Below are 27,815 nucleotides of genomic sequence, written 5' to 3'. Positions count from 1 at the left end.
CTTGTACAGGCAACAATTACTGGAGCATAAAATAGTAATACGGTATACACTCTAGCTAAGTGTGACTGTGCATAGTAAAGCTATTGTGCATGCTTTACCGATCAGTAAACATCTGGGAGCAAGCCATACTGCCTCTAAATACAAGGTAAAGGATGAGGAAACTTGGGCCTGTATTACTTATGGGATGCGGTCCTTGTTTGCACGATGGTGCACATTTTTAACAGGTGGATAAGGTGCAAACAGGGATAGTGCACCTTAATACGATGAATAGTTTGCCCTCAGGGCAGCAACAAACTAACGCTGCTTTGGGTGCAGTGCAGCCAGTAAAATACAGAGCAGGTACTTCATCTTTCTTTGTGCAGGAGGCAACCGCCTGCAATTTAAAGAGGGGTTATAGCTCACCATACAAGCAGGAGCACAGAGTGACTGCTTCCGTGTGCTGTGGGACATCTGGGTTATCCATCGAACCTCGTTTCCCCTTCCAAAAGGCTGCCCTTAGGGGGATGCACTGACAGTGCAACACGTTTGTGGCACACTCTCAGAGCGCCTCCTAAGGTCATGTTTGTGTCCTATGGAAAAAAAGGGAACACCCTCTAAAGATAACGCTGGCTAGCCAGTGCTATTATTTTTGCAGAGGGACTGCACAAGCACCTGGGGGGCCATAGCACCCTGGGGTGCAAAAAGTGGGCACACACATCTGTTTCACCCTCAGGATATCATCTGTAATTCATCCCCTCTTGTGGGTTGCAAAGATATGTTTAAAAGCATGTTCTGCCTTAATAGCAAAGCTTTTCATAAAAAATCGGAGCCAAAGACTGTTTTTACAAAAGAGTATCCATTTGTGCACAGCTGGCCACAATCCCTTGTGGAACAGTTGTTATACATAACTATAGACAAATTGGATGCAAATATGAAGGTTTATAATGAGTTTATGTTTGGATGCAATACCTCTGTCAAGTTTGTGAGGAATTGCTTATTCTACAAATAAGTACAATGTGGGAATTATCACTTACACATTTTAACACACAGCATTGTAAGCACGAGTCTAAAGTTGTATGCCATTGTTCTCATCTCAACAAGGTGTGTAGTGTGCAAAACAGCAGGTGGTTGTCCAATGCACCTTTCAGAAGATAGCTTATCATCGACTAATGCATGCATATTAACCTTTCTACTGTAAATTCTAAGTCTTATGACTTGTTTTGGTGGGTAACACAATTAGGGGGAATTACTAATAGTTTTTGCATTGATGGTCAAACTTTAAAAAGTGTGTAAACCCATTAAAATCATTCAAAGCTGTTTTTTTAGACAAGTTAACATAAGTAAAATGAGAGTTAAATCTACTGAATGTGGGTGAGTTAACACAAATGGAATATCTATTGCACAACAGTAACAATAATGTAAATAATCTGCTAGTTACTTTTAATAGACTGGTCTGATTTTTAACTTGTTCAATTTCTCTAGGCCCACAACGCATGTAGCACACAGCCACAATCACTGGATGATGTCTTCAATGATGTCATTTGAGATTTCATCAGTAAATTTCTTCACCGACCCACCCTGCTCACAGGTCCTGTGCCCAACATTGCCATAGGCACCTAATCACAATCTACGCTCAGCCTTCTGCCGTGCACAGTGGGGGGCTGGCTGAAGGTTGACTGCTCACAGCTATCATCAATGATGTCTTTTCATAGGTTATCAGTGATACTCACACAAACTATAGTTAGTTCAGTAATATATAACTGATGAATTATTTTTCAAAGTCAATTTTTATCACCTTTCAAGACCTAACTGTAATGTCACTTTAACCTGTGTCTTTTTCAGTAACTTTCTGGGGTGGTGTTAATGCAGGGTAAGATCGAATTGCCAAACCTCACTATAACGTCACTTTGGCTTTTATTTTTTTCCAGTATATTCATGTATAAAACATGGCTCATGTACTCTGTGTAAGGTGCTACATTGATTGTTGTTATTATACAATTCACAAACTGCTTTCCCGCTAGCAAAAGTCCAGGATTTCCTGAAATTTACACTGATGCAATGATATAGGTTCTTAAAGTTTCAACAGGCCATCACTACAAGCATGCAGCATAAATCTTTGTTTTTCTGAAATGGTAGCAGTTTAAAATATATATATTTTTAATTTAAACATTTTAGGTCTTGTTGCCTAAAATACTTATGATGAATTTACCGTTTATTTATATGTTTTATATAGCGCTAGCTAGACCCGGAGGTATAAGAATGCTTTACATAAAAAAATAAAAAGCATAGTGTAGCTTAACATAGGATACATAAAATAGCAAGCATAACTCTCTAGAGTGCATATATTAAAGGAGTGAATGATATATTAAATAGTTGAAACAATCAAATAACCAACTATGCCAAATGGTGGAGTCATAAGGAGAGTGAGCTATTGAAGCCTAGTTCAGTTGGCTTGTGTGGTAAAGTAATTATTGAGGAGAAGGGGTTTCAGGTTCCTTTTGAAGCGGGAGAAGATGGGGTTGCATCAGAGGTCTCTTGGGAGTATGTTCTATATCCTGGGTGCAATTCAAGAAAAAGAGCAAGTCTGGGTGGTTTTCCTTTTCAGTTTCGGAAGAATGAGAAGTGAGTTGGAGCTCTTCAGAGTTTTGGACCTTCCTGCTTTCATGAGTTTGTTGTTTAGATAGTTGGGTGTATATGTGTGAAGGGCTTTGTGTGGGATGCAGGCAGTTTTGAAAATGCGTCTTCCTTCAATGGGAAGCCAGTTGAGGAACTTGACTCCTGGCATGATGTATTCAAACCATTTAACACCGGTTATACTAAGCAATGTATAGTAGCAAAACAAAATGCTTCTGCAACAGCAGTGATCAACATAAAAATAATAAAATATCCTCTACTCCTTTTTTCTTGGGTTTACACTTTCCAGGAGTTGATAAACATTTAGCCATATGTGCTGATTCTAGTTTACAGCATGGGTTTGAAGATCTTAAGGATTATGATGCACTAGTTCAGGGTTGCCCAATGTCGGTCCTGGAGGGCAGGATGCATGTCTGATTTTTAAGATACCTACATTTATCTAAGTGTGGATATGCTAAAAATTTACCATGGACCGAACCCTCCAGGACGACACTGGAGAACCCTAGTTGACTGTGGAGTCGATGGCATATTGTGGTTTCTTTTTGCAAAGTGAGTCATCTGAGACCGGGTCATGTCTTGCCCTTCTACTAACTTAGCTTGTCCATCAAATGCAGAGGGGTGCTCCATTGGGTCAGTTGATAGCTCTGGGTCTAAACTGACGGTCTGAAGATCTTGTAAGATGATGATCCACTTCATAGGAGCTGGCATGTGTCTGCTCCTGTGGTGTTAGATGTGGTGCACTGAAATATTCTGGGACATCTGATTATGCTACTGCCTCCACAGTTCCTACTGTCTCCTGCATCCATTCACATGGGATAGGAATTACATCAGAAGGCATGATTTGTGCCTCTGCTTCAAACAAATTTCAACCTGGAGTATATCTGTAGAGAGGACAGTGCACATAAATAATTTAGGGCCATATGTATGAAAAAAGAGTTTTGCGATTCTCAAATTGCGATTTTTAGCGAATTGCAATTAGAGAATCGCAAAATGCAATGTATGTAGGATTTGCTCAAAATTTTGCGAATCCTACATATTCCTTATTTGTAAGTTGCAAATTGAGATTCGCAAAAGGAATACCTTCCCATTCATTCCTATGGGCTAGGAGGCCCATAGGAATGAATGGGAAGACATTCTCAATTTGCGATTAGCAATTAGAGAATTGCAAATTAAGAATGCAATTTCAAAGTTGCAAGGATGCCAAAAGAACACCCTGTTGCACCCCTGAAATATGCATGTGTGCACATTTTGCGCACATACATGCCCTAAGGGCATGTATGTGCAACATACGGCACTTTAAAAAAAATTTTTTAAAGGTGTTTAAAGAAAATCGCAAATTACCACCAACTTGAAGTTGGTGGTAATTTGCAATTCCTTAAGACCAAATAGCAAATTTCTGGTGCTTGCAGAATTGCATTTAAGGAATCGCAAATTGCAATTCCTTAATTGCATTCGCAAAATAGAGTATCGTAAATTTTGCAATTCTCTATTTTGCGATGGCCTTTTGGGATGATACATCCCAACAGGCTTTTTCTAATTCGCAAACGGGCTGATTCTGAGAATCAACCCGTTTGCAAATGGGAAAAAGGCTTGACACATATGGCCCATTGTTCTAGATGTAGTTTTACTAAGTTATTGAAACATTTGAGAGAAGCATGGATACTTTTGAAATAGTACAGATTTTGGCATCTTGCGATTTGTGGTATTTTTTTGGGGGGGTATCACTTGTTGGAGCTTGATGCCTGTTGTTGCCAAGGTTCCTTGTATGGTGGTCGTAAGCATTTAGGCCCACATGTATCAACAATGCCATTTGCGATTCCTTATTTGCGAAAAATAAGGATTCGCTAATAAGGAATAGCAAAAGGCTATCGGCCACATGCATCATTGTTGCCGTTTGCGATTTCTTAATTGCGAAAATTAAGGAATTCGAATTAAGAAATCGCAAAAGGCTATGCATCAAGAAATCGCACATTTTTTTGCGATTTCTTAAGATTCCTTAATTGCGATTCACAATTTGCGAATCGCAATTAAGGAATCCCTTCCCATTGGTTCCTATGGGCCTAGAGGCCCATAGGAATGAATGGGAAGTCATTCTCAATTTGCGATTAGCAATTTGCGAATCGCAAATTGAGAATGCAATTTCAAGGGTGCAGGGTGGGGTCCAAAGGACCCTCCCCCCGCACCCCTGAAATATAACTTTAAGTGCATTTTTCACACACACGTGTAAAATGAAACTTTAAAAAATGCACTTTGTGCATTTTTGAAAGTTTTGCAAATTACCATGAAGGTCGACTTCATGGTAATTTACCTCTCCCTATTTGCGAATTCGCAAATTTAAAATATTCATGCATTGCATTTAAGAAATCGCAAAATGTGATTTCTTAAATGCAATCGCAATTTTAGAAATTGCAACATGATCGCGAATTCTAAATTTGCGAAAAACATGATGCATCCCAATTTTGTCAATTGCATTCTAAAACGGACGAAAATTGCGATTCGCACCGTTTGCGAATGTAATTGACAATGATGCATGTGCCCGTATGCATGAAGAAATCGCTAAAAAAATTGCGATTTCTTAATACTCCTTAATTGCGACTCGCAAATTGCGAGTCGCAATCAAGGAATACCTCCCCATTCAAATGAATGGCAAGACATTCTCAATTTGGGAATTGCAATTAGCGAATCGCAAATTGAGAATGCAATTTCAAGGGTGCAGGGGTGTCCAAAGGACAGCCTGTTGCACCCCTGAAATTGATCTGTGCACAAATGTTGCGCACACACATGCCCTTAGGGCATGTGTGTGCGCAACATTAGGGCATGTGTGTGCGCAACATGAAACTTTGAAAAATGCACAAAAGTGCATTTTTCAAAGTTTCTGCAAATTACCATGAAGTTCAACTTCATGGTAATTTGCTACTCCTATTAGCGAAATCGCTAATTTTTTTACTTTGATGCATTGCATTTAAGGTATCTCAATGTGGGATTCCTTAAATGCAATCGCAAATTAAGGAATCTCAATTTAGAGATTCCTTAAATTGCGATTTTTGCATGTGGGATGATGCTTTCCAAATGAATCCCAAATGCAAAAATACTGTTCGCAAAGGGGCAGATTCTGAGAATCTGCCCGTTTGCGACCGGTTTTTAGCTTGATGCATGTGGCTGTCATCATGTCATTAAGTTATCTTTGAATGGCCAGAACCAATGTTAGAAAAGCTCTATTAATTAAAATCATTGTTTACAAATTATTGCGCATCGTATGGCTATATTGTTGTATTTAATTTATATACGCAAAATAAAAGATGAACCTTTTTTCAATCATACCCTGTTTGAATGCCTTCACAGATGGCATTTCTTATGCATCCAATTACAACACAAATACATTTGGAATTCATAAATCGTATTACTGCGCATGCGAGAATGATAAGTTTGTTGCCGATCAACGTACACCTGCAGTTTCCCTAAGTAAATATCAGCAGATTGTATGAGTCAATGTTTGCTAACAGAAAAGACCTATTCATACTGAGAATGTAGATATATGTGCAACATTCTGCGTCTACCAGTATTTTCAAGGAATTTTTCCACAGGTAAATATTGACTGGTTTGACCGGCCGATGTTTACTTGGGGAAAACGGCGGGGGTTGTTTTTTTACTGTAAAATCCTAATTCCAAGATTTTGGGAAACAGGAATTACCACACATATTTCAGTTTACTAAGCCACGCTTATTTAGGCCCTTACTACGCAGATCTTCCTTGCTGCATTTTACAAACTTACATTTGTATACATACATATATTTTAAGTATTATAAGCACATACCTGCAGTGTATGTAATACCCCAATATCAGCTCCAACAGCAATGTCATCTCTCAAGGAAACATCTAGTATAGAGAATAACTTTCCTTCCCAGGAATTCATAAATACTTGGGTAGGCATGCATCCTTCTGTGGTCAAGGGTTCATGTTTATTAGATAGAATGCCCTTTACACGTCTTTTATGGTCATCATGGCATCTTTCTAACATCCGCTTCTTTCCATGGAGTAGATGATACGGCATTCATATTTTCCTTTTTTTCTTGACATTTTGGAGGCATCTGTAACGCCAAATCGCTTGCGAGTCGGTCATGCTGTTTAATGACCTCATTAGAAAATACATTAAGCATCACTAAACCTATACTTGCGTACCTTGCTGGGGTCCATGATATACCTTTTTCCCACTCTGTCAGATGTGGAGAAGACTATGTAACACAGAATGCTGGTGGATTCTGCAGGATCCTGTAGGCAGGGAAGCCTGTAACTAGGAGCTCTGAAAATGAAGTTGTCTTCTCCAAAGACATTCAAAGGTTGTAAGAATGATTTTGAAGTATAGTTCAGTTTTTTTGCAATCTCTTGTTCATCCTGGGGATTACTCCTGCCTTTGCTGTGCTGAACACACAAAATGGCGATTTGTGATTGAAATGTGCATGAGCAATCTATTGGATCCGGTAAACATTGAATGTTGATACTGAATCAACCAATTAAAAAACATACTTTCTGTTTAACATATGCAATAGTGATCAGCTGTAGAAATGTACTATACTCTATAAAATGCTATTCCACAGGTTGAGTAAAACACAATAGCTCGGCTTTCACTGCGAGGAATTGCTATTTTTTTAGTTCTGTAAATTTCGATGTTTAAATGAAAAACTTGTAAACAGGAAAACGCGTTTTCAAGTGAGGTCTACCGTTTACATTGTACAATAGTGACTCAGTAGTAAGATGTTCTGCCCCTATTTCACAATGATGCAAGCTGGCCACATATTTTGTTAATCACTGAGGAATCTAAAGCAATGTCATTTACAGACACTCTGACGATGATAGACTGAGGGTAACAAAATTTAAAAAAATTACTTTTCCACAAATCAATGTAGCTCTTGTTCTTTCAGCATAGGAGATGCTTCTTGGCGTGCTATGCATGTTTTTTGGAAGGAACACAATTGTATCCAGAGCAAAGGATTGCAAAGGCATAACCAGAAAGACCATCTACTAGCTCTCAGGTTGGTAGAACCATACATGCTGTAAGTGCCTCAAAAATGACCGATGCACATGAGGAAACATGGCCAGCAGCCATATTGGGACCTCTTGTCACAGAATCTACAATGAAACAGTTAAATAAGTGTATTGTTGGTCTTTGGAAATATTTTTATTGCATAGTACACAAAACACATACTAGGTTCAAGGCAGGTTATTTATAAATAGAGAGGCACAAACAGTCTTTAAGGTTCCATATTCTTTTCTACAAAGGCTTGGTCACTCTCTCAATTTCACAAAAACAGCTGTGTTTGTCAAGCGGGTGCGATGGAACCCCACCACAAAGAGGTCCTTACTCTTGTGCAGGAAATGGACATGGCGCACCCCAGGGCCATATGCTTTGAATACGTGGGAAACCTTGAAAGATAAAAAAAACACAAAATGTGCAATAAGACACTGGATCAAAGAGGTTGAGAAAAACATGAACATAGAGGTGTGGAGATTTGGAGAAGGACATTTTGCATCACAAGTTGAAGAACATTCAGTCAGCCATTGTCAAACAAAGGGAAAGTATGTAATACAAATGGCAAACAGAGTTAGTGAGACTGTGTCACAAGTTTGTGGAGTGTCAAGCTCACCGACACAAGGAGTCTCTTCCTTAAGACTGTAAAAACTCAACTAATCCTTCCCCGTACTTCATTTTAGAAGACTGAGGAATATACCATCTTATAATATGCGACGGGTACAGACGAACCGGAAGTTAAATCATTTCTGTCTTCATCAAACAATAGTGATGGTGCACACTTAATGAATGAGCACCTTTTGCCCCGTGAGATACCATGTTGAGGATTACTCTTCATCTATTCAAACACACACGGAAAGACACAATGGAACCATTGACAATTTTTGGTGAAGAGGCACAATTTAATTCTACACATTTTAAAGTTCTGTCTTCCATAGCTTGGCTTTCTAGTAGCTTTTAATCCATACTAATATTATAAAGAGAGAGCCCAAACTTTTGAGGCGGGTAATCTCAGTAACCACAGCACCAATCACAACACCCAATACAGCGTTGGAAAGGGCAGTTGCAGCAGAAGGACATAGGCTATGCAGACGGCCACCGTATATTTATTTTTTTGCAGAGTTTTATATAGAGCGAACTTGACCCGAACTGAATCAGGTATCAGAGCGCTTTACATAGCACCAGTTATGTTACATGAGGACACACATTCATTTTTGTTAGGCACGGGGATATTAGGTGATTTGCCCAGAATCACAGGATGTTTGGCGTCGCTACCAAGACTCGAACCCAGATCCCCAGGTCCGAGGTCGAGCGCCTTAGCTGTTAGGCCAACTCCTCTATACGTTTAAAAGGTAAAAGAACCCTGCCAGCAAAGTAGTCCCTTGTGGGCGTGTCTGCGTTGTGCTGTGGGCGTGGGCTGGGGGCGTGACTAACGCTGGGGGCGTGTGGTACGGCCATCACATTGTGGGCTGTGGGCATGTGCTGGGGGCGTGACAAACGCTGGGGGCGTTACAAACGCTGGGGGCGTGTGGTACGGCCATCACATCGTGGGCTGTGGGCGTGACAAACGCTGGGGGCGTGTGTCCACCCTTCATGCCATGTGAGTCGTACATACAAGCGCCAATTACGTTGCTGCGCAGCATCAAGGGGCACGCTGGGGGCGTGACATGCTGGGGGCGTGAGAAACACTGAGGGTATGTGTCCGGCCTTCATGCCATGTGAACGCAATTGCACCGCATCAAGGGGCACGCTGGGGCCGTGAGAAACGCTGGGGACGTGTGCTATGTTCCGCCCTTCATGCCATGTGGGTTGTACATTAATCAGAAGATCGTCTGCTGTGGCCGTGTGCTGGGGGCGTGACAAACGCGTTCACCTGGAGGTCTGGTAAGTAACGTTACTGCAGCCTCTCCTGCGCGCTGTTACTGAACTCTCTCATTCAACGAAATTACACGCGCCTGCTACCATCAACCAGGGCTCTAGCCGGGCTCAGGCGGCTGATCAGTACACTAATTAAACGCACCAGATAACATCAACCAGCGCTGCAGCTGGGCCTCAAGCGGGGGAACACGCGCCTGCTAACATCAAACAGGCCTGCATCTGGGCCTCAAGTGGGGGAACATGCAAATGAGCGTGTCTGCGGGGACAATAACTGCAGCCTCTCCTACTCGCTGTCACTCAACTCTCTCATTAAACGGATTTACCCGTGGCTGATTACTCTCTCATTCAACGACATTGCACGCGCCTGCTAACATCAACCAGGGCTGTAGCCGGGCTCAGGCGGCGGATCACTACACCAATTACACGCGCCTGCTAACATCAACCAGGGCTGCAGCTGGGCCATCTCCGTCCCTATTTTAATGAAACAAAAAATGTGTCTACCGCGAGATTTTAAAATAAATTGCCCTTGCCAAATACACACATAACACACATTCTATTTCATACCCGGACAACATCGGGACGGGCTGCTAGTACTAGTTGATAAACACAAATAGTAAACAAAACAAAAAAAGTTTGTGCACACTGAAATACATATTCATTAGTGGCTGTATACAGTGAGTCCATATTAAACTATACTTATTTTAATTCTTCAAAACTTCGTTTTGATTTGAAATGCCTACAGTGAGTTAAAAAGTTTAAATGCTTACTGACTGGCTTTATTTACAAATTATAAATATGTTCTTTTCAGCTAGGGATATGTTTTGGAAAGGATGCAAGATAGGTTGTTTACAATCATTCAAAGGCTGGACATGAGTGAAATTGCACAACTACTCGCCTTGCAGGATGACGTACAATGTGAACATCAACATCACGTATGCACACCAATAACAACTTAAACGACAGAATATAGCAAGATTTGAAGATGTTATGGTCTATTTTGTTAATATGAACCTGACTGGGGGCTTGGTTGGTTGAAACGTGGTGTGGTCTGAGCTACATCGGCGGACAGTTTGACTCTATAGTTATTTCTTTTTCTACGAAGTATTAAGCTTAAGGTCTACCTTAACTGATTTTGGCTATAGAAAAATGAAGTTATTTTAAAAAAGCCTTTTTAAGACTGCTGCGATTTCTGGGAGTTTAACTATAATGCCCACCCTCTAGACAGACATTAAGGTTTTGGTACATGAACATGCTACAAATAATTACCAAAAAGTGATGGGGTATGTCTTAAAAGTATTCTGTAGTCTGGACTTGAACAATGAATCCTATTCCAGCCCTCTTTTACACAATGAGGAGGGGCAGACACCATCAGGCAGAGACTGCCTTTTGTCTATATGCCTTTCCTTAAATACAGGCACAGAGTGGCAACCTTCCTATCTCTGTAACACCATGTGATGGGCATAAACATTCACATCTTTGAGTCTATCGAGGAAACCACTTGATGAACCACTTGATGGTTACATTATTAAGTGGTGGCCCACTGATGGACAAATTCCTTCCATATAGTTTACACAATGCATTTAGGAAAAACTCTTTGGACCATAATTCCCTTCTGTCTCTTTTACAGCATACTGTGGGGATCTCTTTGATGGTGTAAGAGACCTCTCTGAATCTATTTTTCACTACTTAATGTGTATGGGCTCAACCACTGGCCCCTAGGTATCCCAGGCTGCCTCCTTACATTCTTCCATCCTGTAGAGTCTCCGCTCATGCTGTCTTCTGGTGTTAGCGAGAACTCTTGAATCACTGTGCTCTTATCGGCTCCAAGGAGTTTCACGTGCAGCTCATAGACAAACTGATGCAGTTTGCTGTCCTCGTACCTGGAGTTAAAAGGCAATTCAGAATGTGTTAGTGGGGCCCAAAATGAAAGAAATATGTGAACTTCTTATATTGTCTTCACTCAGTACCCTTCTCCAGCTCATCCCTCACCCTAAAAAGCAACCTGAGCCCTTTGGATTTATATGTGCATAATGAAAAACACGGAGCAAATCCCGGTGACAAATAGTGAATATTGTAGAGAAGTCACTGACAATGTCAAAAATCGTTATCATTAATGATGAAAAACAGTTAGTTCCCTTACAGTTTCAGTTATTGGTCAGAAAAGGGAATTTGTTGGCTACTGCTCTGATTGGAAGAAACATGTCATCACAGAACAGGGCAGTTCATGTCAAACCTCGTTTTGGAGGCCACAAGGGAGGTAGGGGATACTGGGCACCAACCGTGATGGCTACGGGCATTTGACACTGGTGTACACCTACAATGGCTCTGTTAACCTGGCCAAGTACAGAACTTTCTGCACCGACTCTCTGGGTAGCAAAGGTGAGCAGTCACAGCCTTCTCAGGGAGGTAGTGTGGAGGGCAAGTGCTCTGAACGCCCCAAACATACACAATAATGTACGGTCCAGCCCAGTGCTCAAGGAAAGATACTTTGGACCACACTGCAAGCCCAAATACTACACAAAACTCAGAGAGTGTAATAAAGGGTTGTGGTCAGTTGCAACTAACAGTGAAGCATTACCATCTCCCTTCTCCCCTAGCTCCCATCTGCTTCTGAGGATGGTCAAGAGCATGTTTCTACAGGTCCATATGCAGTGGGCAAGGATTGAGCACAGGTGCAGATAACTCCAAGCAGTCTCACTCTTTATTGCAGCAATGTGTTTTTTCAACCCTTAGTTAAAACATCTTAAGCGGTGTGGAGGTCATGCTAATGCACATCATTCTCTGGCACCATAGGCAAGCTAAACTCTGTGTTTACATGCACTTGGTTGTGTTGCACTTCAGACTGCACAGAGTCAGAGTTCCTTTGTGATGATGTCTCTGTGGCAGTTGCGGTCTCCATGCGGATCCTGGCTTTCTTCTTCAGCAGTTGACCGACTTTCACTTGTGTTTCTTCACCGACAGCAGTAGTAACAATATCTCAAGTCCACAGCAAACTGCCAAGCGAGACAGAAATCTCCGTTCTAGTACAATCATGTCAGTTCCCCCCGGAAATGAGCAGAGAGACAGAGTGACCTCTTCACTAAAGGGACACTTCTGGCCTAAACTCTTCACACTTCTTCTTCCGGGTGCTCCACATGATGTAATCATGATGGGCTTCTCCTCCTGGACAGCCTTTTATCCTGCAAGCCCAGCCATCATACTTCCCTTTCTTAGCAGACAGGTTCCTATGCTATTTACGCAGATCACCAGATTTTACAGCAGACAGAGAAGGCTTTGGGTGATGTTCCCTCACCTCTGGGAGGCCAGCTGCCACCAGAAACAGAAGTTCTTTGAGTAGTCTACAGAGAACTCCCTTCTTTGATCAAAATGTTTGGACTGGAACAAAGGGCGATGGTTTGCATCACACTTTTATACACATTTACCAGACAGGGGATATGGCTCAACTCTCTAAGGTCCCCGAGCCGTTTTAGGTTGGTTCTCTTTCAAATGTCATTTCAAGATGCTCTGCAGACACTGCCCTTATGCACTATGCAAAGTGATATTTCTCATATCAGGTAGCAGTGGGGCAGGCTCCAAGCAGGAGTACCCAAAACAGGGGCACAACTATGTGTGAGATCTCTGCACCTGGCTGTCATCAGCCTTCCTGAAGCAGTAATCAGAGAGAGACAAAAGTGCTACCTAGAAACATTATCACCTTGATCTCACCCTTCAGCACTACCGTCTACCAATTGGCAGCGCTCAGGAACTGCTAACCAGCAAAGCTTTGCTAACAAGAACTTCATGGAGCTTCTAAAAGACATCCTGTTTCCATCCTTCTCATTTCAGTGTCTGGTAACCACCATACAGCCTCAGGACTGAAGGCAACCCACTTCCTCTGTCTGAGAAGCTTTTCTCAACCCTCAATCCGTGTGCCATGCTAAACCAGAGCATTCAACATGGCTCCCACTGTTCCCAGTACTCAGGCAGTTACCAAATATGTGTTACACTTGCACTGCACACGCACACTTGATATGCACACATACACACATGCACACGGATGTCAGTGCCAAGGTCTGGCCTTCACATGAGCGGGGTCAATAGACTGCACTCTCACTGAGACAGAAAACGGTCTGGCCAAAATATCAATTAAAAAATATGTAACTCTTCCACCATCACTATTATAAGGGGGTGGTTTTTGTGCCCCTCCAGGTCACTAAACTTCCTGGACCTCAAATTGATAAAAAAATATAACAGCCAGGATTCTCAGGCAGGAGTACATGTGTCATTAACATGTAGGGGAAATTCCCATCCCAACAGTGCACAATGAGTCCCTTTTCTATTTTCAAAACAGAGAAAGAAAGTGTTCAGCTGGAATGCAACCATCTGCCTGCTGAGAAGATGGCATTCCCATAGGTCTTCCTATCAGACAACACATCTAATTTACGTAGAAAAACGGAGTAAAGATATGAGAGTTGGATGGCACAAGATTAAGGAATGCAGGGCGCATGTGAGGGCATCACCCCAGTTAACAATACCTGTCATAAAGGGCATTCATCATTAAAAAATCATCATGACATTCATCACTTCAGATGTGCATGCCACTCTCACTTGGACATGTCTTCCTATTCGTATATCTCATATCTAACCTCCTCAATCTGACCATGATCACTCCTACCACCAAACCGATCTTGGTTGACAACTTTTCACTCTTACCCTTGACCATGTGATACTGATCTGACCTTGCCATGACCTAAGTCAAAGCCTGGTCTTTACCATCAGTTAAGTCTAACAGTGTGCACCCAGCATATTTCTATTCTGCAGTCTGAGCCATTCTGGAATCAGCAGTCCTTAAAAAAATGCATGCACTGCCTTTGAAGAAGACATTACCAATCCAAGACGCAGATCTCTGGCTGAAGGGAATCCAGTAGGTCTTCCCAAAGGCCCTCAGATACCAGGTCGATCATTTGCTCCTTGATACACCAGCTGCAAGGAAGAAGGATAGGACAGTTAATAGAGGTGCTGCTCAGAGACATGGACATGGGTGAGAGGCAAGCAGAGACAATCCTTAAAAGAGATCAAGGGTCTTATTATATAAAGTGCTGTACAATTTTGCGGCTCCTTCTGGAATATCAATAGCACTGGTGCACATAAAGAGTGTCCCATGCAAATGAGGAATCCCTTTGCTTCTGCACCCGCGCCATATTACCGACGCTGGCGCAGAAACAAAGAACCTCTCAGGAGGCTCCCAGACAGTTTGCCACTTTAAAGGTGGCCTCCTGAGAGCAGCCCTCTGCAGGGGGTAAAGGGGGTCCTATGGACCCCCTGGCATCCACTTGCAGGTGGTTGACTGCACCTGCCAAATCAAGAAGGAATGTCCCACAAAAAGATGGACAATAAACAAATGTCCAAATTCAATGTGAATTTCCTTGAAAAAGCCTTTTGTTTTAACGGACTGCACGCCAACAATTGGGCAGGAAAGGCAAAGGTACAAGGTTAAGGCGGTATGTTTCTCAAATTCCCATTTAAGCTGCAAGGTATTCTCACTAGTACTTTTCCTTAAGGGAGACCAAAATGCAAACATCAATCATAATACACAATCAATGAAAACCAATCAAAAAATAGATGATTCCCACACTTTACGTTTCTTAAAACTTTGTTACAATTTATTCCGATACAAAAACAATTTCACATCATTACAATATTTAAAAACATGTCATACAATTTAAAAAAAGTTTTTCATGTCACATTAAAACCACAAAAGAATCAAAAAAGTCGACGCGGCGTTTGGTATTCTGGTAGTAGACCTTCTTCAGGACTGATTCTAAACAAATTCGAAAACATAGAGTTACCATTCTTTTTTAGTCACAGAATCATCAAGCATCTCCCTATCTATTTACATCATCTCTCTCTCCCATTGTTAAAAAACACCTTATATCACATAGGCAGTACTGTATTCTATACTGGTTCCTTGCCACACAAAATGATACTCAACATTATGTTGGTCTTAAACATGTTGTGAGTCTGAAAAACATCTCCACATAGCTACACTATTGACAAAACTAATATTGTTTGCCTTTCCTTCAGACATATTGTCCAGTGCTTTTTGTCCCTTAGTTAAAAAGTATTGTGGTCGTATTTACAAGGGTTTTTTTATCATGCATACCTTATACCAGTAGAATTTCTTATGGCTACTGGGAACTGCTTTATGCTTTGCAAACGGAATCCTGGAGGTTTCGTAATGACAGACCCGCCCCTGGATTCTGTGCACACTTCTTAGTTTCTGGTGTCACTAGGTGGAATGAACAATTTTTCTTTGTTTTACTTTTTGTCCATTCTTGGTTATATAATAATGATTAATTTATACATTTCCATCAATGGCTGGGTGCTTCGCATACCTTATTAGAAGATGAAATAATCGTAACCTTTTTTAATTGTTGTTTACATCAATCCATCTTCATGTTGAGCACTTGTCTCTCTGCCCTATGGATAAAGAGAGGAGAAGAGCCACTCATGTCTGTCTGTATCTACTGTTTCTATAGTCTATATCATGTTAACCAAACCAGTTGGTCTTTTTTTTATATACCTGTCTTTAGTTGTACATCTTGCAGGGTATTAGACCAACCAGGAGGAGCCACCGTTCTATATGTTGTGGTTGCCGGGATGTTGGCTACTCAATTGGGGAGACAGGCTACCTCCTCACTAATCTCATTGATTAACGGCCGGTCCGTTTTCAATTAGGTCAACTGGTTTGGTTAACATGATATAGACTATAGAAACAGTAGATACAGACAGACATGAGTGGCTCTTCTCCTCTCTTTATCCATAGGGCAGAGAGACAAGTGCTCAACATGAAGATGGATTGATGTAAACAACAATTAAAAAAGGTTACGATTATTTCATCTTCTAATAAGGTATGCGAAGCACCCAGCCATTGATGGAAATGTATAAATTAATCATTATTATATAACCAAGAATGGACAAAAAGTAAAACAAAGAAAAATTGTTCATTCCACCTAGTGACACCAGAAACTAAGAAGTGTGCACAGAATCCAGGGGCGGGTCTGTCATTACGAAACCTCCAGGATTCCGTTTGCAAAGCATAAAGCAGTTCCCAGTAGCCATAAGAAATTCTACTGGTATAAGGTATGCATGATAAAAAAACCCTTGTAAATACGACCACAATACTTTTTAACTAAGGGACAAAAAGCACTGGACAATATGTCTGAAGGAAAGGCAAACAATATTAGTTTTGTCAATAGTGTAGCTATGTGGAGATGTTTTTCAGACTCACAACATGTTTAAGACCAACATAATGTTGAGTATCATTTTGTGTGGCAAGGAACCAGTATAGAATACAGTACTGCCTATGTGATATAAGGTGTTTTTTAACAATGGGAGAGAGAGATGATGTAAATAGATAGGGAGATGCTTGATGATTCTGTGACTAAAAAAGAATGGTAACTCTATGTTTTCGAATTTGTTTAGAATCAGTCCTGAAGAAGGTCTACTACCAGAATACCGAAACGCCGCGTCGACTTTTTTGATTCTTTTGTGGTTTTAATGTGACATGAAAAACTTTTTTTAAATTGTATGACATGTTTTTAAATATTGTAATGATGTGAAATTGTTTTTGTATCGGAATAAATTGTAACAAAGTTTTAAGAAACGTAAAGTGTGGGAATCATCTATTTTTTGATTGGTTTTCATTGATTGTGTATTATGATTGATGTTTGCATTTTGGTCTCCCTTAAGGAAAAGTACTAGTGAGAATACCTTGCAGCTTAAATGGGAATTTGAGAAACATACCGCCTTAACCTTGTACCTTTGCCTTTCCTGCCCAATTGTTGGCGTGCAGTCCGTTAAAACAAAAGGCTTTTTCAAGGAAATTCACATTGAATTTGGACATTTGTTTATTGTCCATCTTTTTGTGGGACATTCCTTCTTGATTTGTAAATTTTCCCGCCAGTCCCTAATAATCCTGTGTGGGGTCCTCCTTCTTTTATGACTGCACCTGCCTGCATGGGGCTCTCTATTCCCCTTTAAAAGTGCAAGCGGGTTGCCGCCTTTAAAGTGAAACATGGAGCGGCTGTAAAGCATCTACTCTGTATTTCATGAGAATGCGCTGCCCCCAGGGCAGCAGGAGTTTGCGGCCGTCCTGAGGGCAGCGCATTCCATATAATGCAGTGAATTTCCCTTCATTACGCCGGGAGCACCTTTTTAAAGGTGCACCTGGTGCAATTAAGGGAAATGCGCTGCATGTGTAATGCGGCCCCTGGAAGAGAACTAGTTTGTGGAGTAGTTTCATAAATGTCAGGTGTGGGAGGGGTTGAGCTGGACAAAGTGCAGAGATGAGGTGAGTATGGTGAATGGAAGGCCTTCCAAGATAGTGAAATCAGATGAGTTCAGCTGAAAGATGTATGCAGACATTTACACGGTGGGTGAGTTTGGATAAGTGCAGAGGAAGTTCACAAGAAGAGAGGATAGAAAATCAGTTGAAGGTGCAAGAGGAGCTGACAAAGTCATAAAGATGGTAAATGGCATGGGTGAGAGGGTCAAATGCTAAAAGAGGTCGGCCAATGGGAGAATTACCACCGACTCTATTCGGCAAAGGTTCCAGCCTTGCTTTTTGTGTGACCACTTAATACATTCTGAGAGTGATACCTTTGTTCACTTCAATGTAATAATTTGACAACACGCCTGAAAGCAGTGGTTTGTAATAGAAAAGACATGGGGCGTATTACAGATGGTACCCCTGGGGGACAACGGGTATTTGCGTATATTGTGCAAGCCCCCGGGGCACTTTGCTATTATAGAAGAGGATGCAGATGCTTGTCTGTCCCCTTCTATAATACCGATAGCACTGGCGCACTTAACGCACCAGCGCTATCTACAGAGGGTGTTCCCTCATTTGCATAGGAGCGTGCCCTATGCAAACGAGGGAATTACTTTGACTCTGCACCCGCGCCATATTACAGACGCAGAGTCAAAGAAGCCCTCAGGAGGCGCATTGACAGTGCACCGTTTAAAAGGTGGCACACTGTCGGTGCGCTTCCTGACAGCAGCCCTCTGCAGGGGAAAAAGGGGGAGTCCCATGACCACTGACTGTACCCGTCTGCAAGGGGATCTCTAAACCCCTTTGTAAGTGCAGGCGGCTACCGCCTGCACTGTGAAAACACGTAGCGGTTGCTCTGTGTTTTCAAATGAATGCGCAGCCCCCAGGGCAGGACGAGTTTGCGGCTGCCCTGGGGGCAGCACATACACCATAATGGGGCACATTATCCCTTTTTGCGCCCGGCACACCTTTCAATGTGTAATACGGCCCCAGATTGGCACATGAGGTCCCCGATGATCTAAAAAGTGCAAGTTGGGAGAACGAGAACCTGAAAGGTCAGCCATGGAAGGAGAGATAGGTAAGCTGGAGACAGAAGAAGAGGCCATCTCTGCAAAATAGAGACATACAACTGCTCTGTTAACTATGGGAGGTGCACAGACGCTGACTGAGGAACGGGAACACGTTTGTCTATGCAAATACAAAATGAATAAATGAATGAATGCAGACTTTCTGGAGTACCATAATATATGCCAGGGGTTGTCCTGGCATTATTACTAATCAGCACTAGAGGAATCAACTTCGAGTGAAACTGTAAACATCTGCATTTAACAGTTTACAGAAAATAAGATAGTTCTCCTGGAACAGAAATGAGTGAAGTTTCCAACGCTTGACTGTAAGAAAGGAAAAGAAGGGGTGTTAAGGTATAAGATGTGCCTTTGGGATCTTCGGCAATGCAAGCAATATAATAGAACAAGAGAAGGAGACTTGAAGCAGCGTAGGGAAAATAGTGGCGCTGCAGCATATTAGGCTTTTGTAAAGAGACATACAAAATGTGCCACCTGGTGGTAAGTAATGGAACAAGCACAGAGTGCTAATGGGGAAGGGGTGGGGGAGAGGAAGGAAAAAGAGATGATTCTGGGGGTTTAAAAAAAATACAACCACTAAAGTTTATGACAAATGAAATTATCAAAGCAGATGCAAACAATTTCTCGTTGAACTGCCCGTTGAATAAATTGTTGTTTCATGTACCAAGGTACTTAAAATACTCAAAAACTCGAAAAAGCTAAAATGGGATTATAAATTATTCACTGAGGGGAAAGGCACATTGAAAAACTGGCGTGGATGTAGGGACTGGTGTCGAAGATTTGAATAGCACATGAGAAAAATTATGGAAAGAAGGCAGATTGTAATGGGGGTGAGACTTAAGTTGCTTTTGGACACATGCAGCATGGTCCAATCACTGTTTCAGGCAGAGTGATTAATGATGGTGTATGCTATACAGAAATTGCCATATCTCCTGAGGAAGAACCTAGTAGGGTTTGACATGAATTGCAGAAATTGTTACATATACTCAATCTCAAGACTGAAAATAACGAAGATTGAATTTTAAAAACACATTCTACGAGACAAATGTTGAAATGAAGAAAAAGCAAAAGCTTTGAAAAAGAAAGAAAGATGGTCTAGGTATAGCAACATACAAAAATAAAAATAAATGAATATTTCAAGAAAAAAACGTATGTTTTTGTTTCGCTATGCAAGATGGCACCCAAGCAGTAAGACAAGTGGGAATAAACATGTTGCCTCAACAGTCCCTGTGACTGGAGAGACTGGAGGTTGGTTCGCCAAGAGGTATTTTTCTTAACATCAAATGATTTTAAAATGTAGAATACAGACAGGTGTGCATTAAGGAGAAACAGTTATTTTTGCATCTTTAGAGAATCCACTCCTGTCAGCAGGAGGTAGAGAGAAGAAAACAATGCACGCGAGCGTGGCACAGGGAGGGAATACCTGCTGGAAAAGTTGAAGATAGAGCAGATCTAGCAGTAGGAGATTCTGTGGGGAGGCACTGCCAGTTTGGGCTGCAGATGGGAAGACTATACAACAGAAGGCACATCTAGACCCCACCAGCCAGGGGTGAAGAGAGGGAGACCTTTGTAAAAGGTCAAACAGTAGTTCAATGCTAGCTAGAGCAGCATGGAGTAGGCACTGCCATTGAAAGGAGTGCAGGTGTAGACTGGGCAAGGAGAGCAAACAGGGAGAAGCACTTGTAGAAGGCACAGAGGGGGAGACAATGCCAGTGAGAGATGCAGATGAGGCACTGATGCAGAACATACAGTTCAAGAACAATACCAATAGGAGGCGGAAAGAGGGAGGAAGTGCAAACGAGAACCTGCACAGACCACAGAAAAGCAAAGATGAAGGCACTGGTGCATGAGACGCAGAGTCAGCATACTGCTAGAGAGTGATGCAGAGTGGGAACTGATGCAGGACATGCAGTCAGGAGAACACTACCGGCAGGAAGCTTAGAGATGGGAGTCATGATACCAGTTTCACATGGAGTCAGACAGTTTGGGCAGGGGCATAAACCCATTTACATGCAGGCCAGCTTATGTACCAGTCCTGGCAAGTTGTACAAATATTGTTGATGCATGTGTATGATGAGCTGTCCAATCTACATGTTCCAACCGTCTTCTCTGACTCTACCCTCTTCACATCATCCTACTTTCTGTAATCTGATCTCAACAGGATCTAGACTAGGGGTGGGCGTAGTTCCCGAAGTAGCACAACGCGTAGCTACGCAAAGTGCACTTTGCACAGCGCCAGCTACGTGTAGCACTTTGTGAACTGCGTAGTAGCATGTTCGCACTGTGCAAGATGTCATTTTCAATAATTGCACAGTGCGGACAAGCATTCGGCACTGTGCAATCATTGAAAATGGCATCTTGCACAGTGTGAGCTGTACTTTTCTGCCGCTCAAGTAAATTTTTACTCGAGCTGCAGCTTTCTCAACGCGGACTGGTAGTTTCTCATCGCGAGCGGTCGCGAGCATGCGTGACCAGTCGCAATGAGAAACCTGACCTCTCCGCGTTGAGAATCTCGCTGGGAGGTTTATCTTCCATGCTCACGATCGCGAACAAGGAAAAAGTCTCGCGAGGATGTCATTTTGCTTGCTCGCGGTCGCCAACTTGACGTTGAGGACCGCGAGCAAGCAAAAAATAACCGCTGCACCTAGCTATGCATGTTTGCACTGTGCTATGTGGAGTTCGCGGAGTGCGAAGTTGCGCAAACTTCGCAAACTACGCAAGCGTAGCGTAGTGCTTTGCCCAGGGTTAATCTAGACACCACGGTGTCCTTCCTCCACCACTTCACTCTGCAGATAAGCTTGCTACAGTGAAGTGAAAATGCTCTCTGTAAAGCACTGGACTGCTACTTCAAGCTAGAGCTCTGTGATATCATATACATTGACCTGCTGTGGTGAAAGCAGACAAAGTGATCGGTAGTACAGACAACAAAGGTGAAAGGATTTTAGTGCACCAAGTAAAATTACATTTCACTCTTGGTCCAGACACCATAAACACAAACAAGGTCCATTACGAAGCTTTTGGTGCTATTCTGCCTCTCCACTGATGGCTACTTACTCTCTCTCATGGAAATACTGAAAATATTTGTTGACTCTCTTAGCCACAGCAGTAGCTCAGTCTCCAACTCATATTGGTGCAGCAGTGTGATTAGTTATGAAGTCATATTTTGTCTCATTGCATGCATTAACCCTGTGTGCTCAGCAGTGGTAGCCGGTGATCTTTGAAAGTGGTGGGTGTGATACTTGCCCCCGATTTGTAGCGAGTGAGTACAACTTATTTTAGGGATGTTAGGGGTCCTCCCTCCATGCCCCCAGAAATCAATGTGGTCAAATAGTGTATTTTAAAGCTCAATTTTCAAATACATTTGCTAAAATAACATAGGTTATGTTCTGGAAAGGCATTTAAATATTCATGTCCTTTCATGGTGTACCAATACAACAAAACATGATGTTCCCCACGAGTTTACCCCAAATGCGCTATTTGTGCCCCGATATATCAAAAATGACGTCATTGTGCCACGCCAAGCAATACATCATAGATGCCCTCCATGTGCCATATGTGCCCCCATACATCATAAAATTCACTCAAAATGCCACAATTTTGCCATTGAGGTCATCCAAATACCCTGAGTGACCCTTATGTCAAAAACTATTTCTAGTACATCAGGGCCACCGTATTCTCACATGTGGCACTTATTCCAACGCCTGGTTTGTTTTTCTCCATCGGTGCCCCTATATATCAAAAATTATCACTAGTGTGCAAACGCCAGCACTTTGTCGTGGGTGCCCCCTTAGGCCAAAAAATGACATACAATATACCAGTGCTAGAACTTTACAATTGATGTCATTGTCATACCATGGGTGACCCTTATGTCAAAAACTAAACCGCAAATCTGCTCAGTCATGGGTTCCAGATTTCAGCCTCTAGCTTTTCACCCTAGGTTTTCCTAAATGTGTGACAATTTGGGTAAGGATAGGACGACAGGCTGACTGGCAGGTAGCCCAGGGCACTGCAGGGCTTAAGCCTAAAGTGCCAGGATCCACCTTTCCAACTGATGCTACAGTCAGTAATGGGCAGATCCCTGAGGCCAGGGCTGGACCTTCACCAGCCTTTACCAATCTGTCTGATGGCAGGGGCAAGCACCTCTATGTGTCAGTGCCAGCCATTAGACAGTCGTCTCTGCCTGCCTTAGGCTGCTTGAAACTTGTTCTCAGAGATGTCATCAGTTTTTGTCACATTAACAGTGAATAATGATCTATTATAGTTTATTATTCACTATTAGTGTTAAGAAATGTGACAGCAAATAAGGAGAGCAGAGCCTTGACAGGTGAGTGGCTATATGGGGCATGTGCCCCAGCTCCATTCATTTCTGGCCCCACTTGGACCCCACCACGAAAGTAGTTGAATGTGCCACGAAGCATCACAGGAAAAAAAACGACGCTGCACCTTGCAGCACACATGCATTTGTCTATCAACCTTTCGCTGTAAAAGCAGTGTTTGAGGAAATTCACAAACCTATAGTATGCTTAATGTGCTTAAATCTGACTTTCTACCATAGCCATGGTTACAGCACACAGAAGAGGTGGAGAAAAAAATGAAATCAATTTGAAAAAATCTCACCGCATATTTGTGAGAAAATGCAGGTCGTAGATCTGCTTCACATATGTTCCTAAGCATCAGGGACTCCAGATTTTGTAATGGAAATTAATTCGCCAATTGCCAAGAGTAGCGGAAGTGACATTGGCCACCCCAGGGGCGGCCTTAGGCATGTGCAAGCTGTGCACCTGCACAGGGCCTCCAAACCCCAGGGGCCACCATGCCAATATATATCCTCAATATAATAATCCTCTGAGGATGGATACATATTTGCGTGGCGGCCCCTGGCTGGGATTTGGTGGCCTCCGGCTCTGTTCCACTTCCAAACACCCTGACCCCCCCCTCTTCACTGGCCTCCGCGCTCCGCTCTGCACGGACACACGCTTCCGGGGCCCCCTACCTACGCTCCCTGCCCAGGGCCGCCATGAGCCTAGAGCCGCCCCTGGCCATCCCGTGAGCTGATGAGGCTGAAGAGTTTTTTCTCCTAACCTCTTCTGACCTACAATGCCAATGTGTACCAAAGGTCAAGTAAATGGAAGCGGCTCCTACCCATGGCTACCCCTACATCAGATGCATGTATTTCTTCGCATCATGGTCTCACTGTTGTTTCCAAATCTAGAGGATTCTTTATGGACTTATCTCCTGAAGTCTATGCCTTGCTGTTTAGTATTTTGTGGTAGAACTTTAATTCAAGCTTTGACTTACCTGTAGTTTGGAAGATAACATACCACTACTCCGGGAGGGATCCGGCTCGTATCCACAGGGATGTGATCTGTGCTCACTTTCCAGCCGCTAAAGTCACCTAGGACCACAAGAAACTTTAGTCCACAACAAAAATTAGGAAAATAGAATAGATAACACTGTACTAGATTTAGTTCAAGCTATCTTTGTCTTTTAAAGTTAAGTAGTGTGTGACAAATAATTATATGGTGTCCTAAGCTATACATAAAATAATAAAAATAAACATTTAGGGACTGCACTGTCGGATTGGTCGAGTCTGTCTCACGTCCACTGCCCTAAGGGATTTCTTGGCTGTCTGGACTGTGACCCAAAGAAAATTAGAAGGGCCTCCCATTGGCTAGTATACTACATGGAATTGTTCAGTCTCTTTTCTGTGGATAGTGCCCTATGTAAATTGTTCGGATCTCTGGGGCATGGTTTGGGCTCATCTTGCCTTTGTGTGTGTCATCAGCAGGGCAGGACTGGGAATCAAAACTGGCCCGGGCAAAGTGCTCCCCCCCGATCCCCGCCAATCCCCAAACCCCCCCCCACTAACCCCCCCCGGGGTGTTGGGGGTGCGGCGGAGCTGTTTGCCACTGCCGGTTTGGCCGATTTCATTACAGCGGCCGATATTGCAGCTATGCTGCAAAAACGGCCCTGTAACAAAATCGGCCACCAGGGGCCCAAAACCAGCCCCCAACCCTGGCGGCCCACCGGAGAACTGCCCGGTGCACGCTATCGCCAGTCCGGCCCTGGTCTTCAGGAGAGTTACTGGCCCTGTAAACAGTGGCTAACTTCTTGACAACATTGCTAGGTCTCTGTTCTGTGGCTTGTATAATGAGTTAGTGGGTAATGGTATCATATCAATAAATAATTTACACACTTTTACATTGAAGTCCTGTCCTTTGCTGTAGTCCAAACTCAAAATCTTACCATATGATTCCAATGGCAGCCTGGGGGGTGGAAAATCGACTGGGCCTGGTGGGGGAGGATGATTGTTTGATAAACCTAAAAAAGGGAAAAGGAGTGAGAGAGAAAGTTAATGTTGTTGCTAATAAGAATCTGTATAATCAAAAGGGTATGAAGTTCCTAATAGGAGAAGAAACGGTCGGGGCAAGCCTGAAGCGTCAGATTGGGGAATCTGTTTCCTTAGGAGCAAGGGCCCTCACACACCCAAATGGGTGTCATGTTTCTTTATCGTGCAGCTCCTCCTTGGGCCGGCGCCGCAATGCCCAACGGGCAACGCGGGGTGGAGCTCTTTGCGCAAACCGGTAATAAACAAATAAAGGTCTGGTGTACATAGAACATACAGTTAATAACACACTTACAAACATACTCCCTTTGCCTACACAACCCCTCCAACCAATCAACAAATCCTGTGATTAGTCTCACTAGGCTAACCAGTTCAAAGTCCATTGTAGAGGGACAGTGGTATGCATTCTGAGCCCCGCCCTATGGCACAAGCTGCGGCTACACGCCTTCCTCTGCCTCCACTCCCTTTACTGGCTCTGGCGGTTCTCATGTAGCAATGGGATCTTAAAGCAGTCCTGGCAAACGTGTGGGTTCCAGTTAGATATTCTATCAAATGAGTCAATCCCACTCCAGGACGATTTTTTACACTTTAATTGTTGAAGTCAGTTCTGAGAATTAATTCCTGAAGTGTTCAAATATTTCACACTCACGCATGGGCCTGTCAGAAAAGTGTGTACTTCTGCCAAACGTTTGATTTAAAAAACGGGAATCTGTTAGACCAGCGGATCTTAATCAGTGGTCCCGGGGACCCCTTGGGGTCTGCGATACCTACTCAGGGTCTCCATCAATGCTTAGAAAATTGAATAATATTAACAGATTAATAAAGTGTACATAAATAAAGAAGCAAAATGTAAAATTGAAATGCTTAAAACGTTCTGTAAATGTGAAGGAATTTGAAATTGGTGGCAAAAAATTAAGTTTGTATCTTCGGATAGATTTGCAGGAGCAGAGCAAGTGTATCAAACAGAATATAGTATGTACGATGGGTGTCCGCAACTAAATAAAACAAGCATTTGCAATGCAATTGGTCTCGCATTAGGAAAGTTCGAGCTATTGGTATTGTAAATGACACATTTTGTATTTGTTTTGTTTTTGAAAATCGCGAAATTAATAGCTTTGTCATTTACAATGCCAATAGTTATAACTTTTGCATATGTGACACCTATAGCATTTATAATGCAATATGTGTTGTATTTCCGTGACTTAGATGTATTGATATTACAAATAACAATGGCTTTTAATTTTTTCAAATAATTAATACTTAAATAAAAGTTATTGTAATTTATAATGGCAATAGCTTAAACTTTTGTAAATGACTTTTGTGAAGATTATGTTCAGTGTATTTTATTGTGACGAACATCCAAGAACAGAAGTGAAATATTAACATCTTTTTGTTACATTTGTAATAAAGCTTGAAACATTGAGAGAACATATTTGAACCAGTTGTTGTGGAATGGTTGCACAGATTTATGCTCTGGTAGTGCACAGTGATGTTGTGGTGCCCCTCTGTGATGCTGTGGTGGTGCCCCTGAGTGATGCTGTATGCTATGCTATGTTTTGCTATCCTATGTTTTTTTTGTTATGCTATGTTTTGCTATCCTATGCTTTGATTTGTTATGCTATGCTATGCTGTGCTTTGTGCTAATGGACTATTTTGCATCTCAAAAGAGCTATGACTCATTAGATATTAGATTATGCATTTTGGGGTGCAGGGAGGTTGGGAGAAAATTTTCTTAGTAGTTCTTTGTCAGTCTTTCTTGTTGAACAGGATTAAGCTCATATTGTTTTACCATTACTTGTTGACCAATTTCTGGTACGGTACAAATGTATGTTAGTGTATATAAAAAAACAATAAAAAGACATTAAATTATGGTATACATGTATTGTTTAGAAGAAAACAATCCTTTGTTGTTTGTAGGTTATTTTTTGCACTGTATTAGTCTTTTTTTCAAATATTTGTTAGGACTTAAAGAAAGACTACAAGAGTGTTCCCAACAGACATTAATAAAAAAAAGTCCCGGCAATGCGAATAGGTCTTGCTTTAATATGCTATCACAGGCATCAAATGCTGGATGGTAATATATGCAGAGCTTTAAAAGCCCTGATAACAGTCCTCGCGACTCAATCCGAACAAAGACGGGGACGGGGCATTTGTCCAGAGCGGATTGGCTCGTGTCCACGAGGGCCACCCGCCTTTAAGAACGGACAGCGCACTGGCGCTTGGGGGCTCACGTGGCCTACAGCTGTGCCTCCGGAAGAATGCTGCGGACACACTGACCCCGAGGCATGGGCTCGGGTCACGACACTGCCCGGGAAGAGGGGCCAGGAAGCGATCATTGCATTACCACGTGCACGCCAATCACCACGTGTCTCAGTGCGACGGAGCGAAGCTGGCTATTGTGCGAAATGGTGCGGTGAGAGGAGGATATTCACTCTGGAAATGTACAGAGTGCAGGCTGTGAAATTATAGTCAACAATGCGCTATTTTTGATATGCTTATAGTGCCCCCGATACACCCCCACCTGAGGCGCAAAACTTTTTTACAGCAGCTAAGAAA

At 42.4% G+C, this 27,815-nt stretch overlaps 1 protein-coding gene across 1 annotated transcript in view; it reads right to left on the bottom strand.

Moving 5' to 3' along the window:
• Positions 1 to 7,767: 7,767 nt before the first annotated feature.
• Positions 7,768 to 27,815, bottom strand: part of NCCRP1 (NCCRP1, F-box associated domain containing) — an 83,028-nt gene continuing 62,980 nt past the window's right edge. Inside the window, exons 2-6 of the mRNA XM_078661320.1 lie at positions 25,160 to 25,234; positions 24,212 to 24,308; positions 14,384 to 14,479; positions 11,259 to 11,397; positions 7,768 to 8,034 (exon numbers count right to left, since the gene is read on the bottom strand). Of these exons, the coding sequence (XP_078517446.1) occupies positions 7,897 to 8,034; positions 11,259 to 11,397; positions 14,384 to 14,479; positions 24,212 to 24,308; positions 25,160 to 25,234 (545 nt within the window). The 3' untranslated portion in view covers positions 7,768 to 7,896. The remainder of the gene's footprint in view (positions 8,035 to 11,258; positions 11,398 to 14,383; positions 14,480 to 24,211; positions 24,309 to 25,159; positions 25,235 to 27,815) is intronic.

Source organism: Lissotriton helveticus, chromosome 9 (assembly GCF_964261635.1).
Source record: "Lissotriton helveticus chromosome 9, aLisHel1.1, whole genome shotgun sequence".
NCBI classification, from domain to species: Eukaryota; Metazoa; Chordata; class Amphibia; order Caudata; family Salamandridae; genus Lissotriton; species Lissotriton helveticus.
The sequence above is the reverse complement of the archived record's forward strand: the minus strand, read 5'-3'. Positions and strand labels throughout refer to the sequence as shown.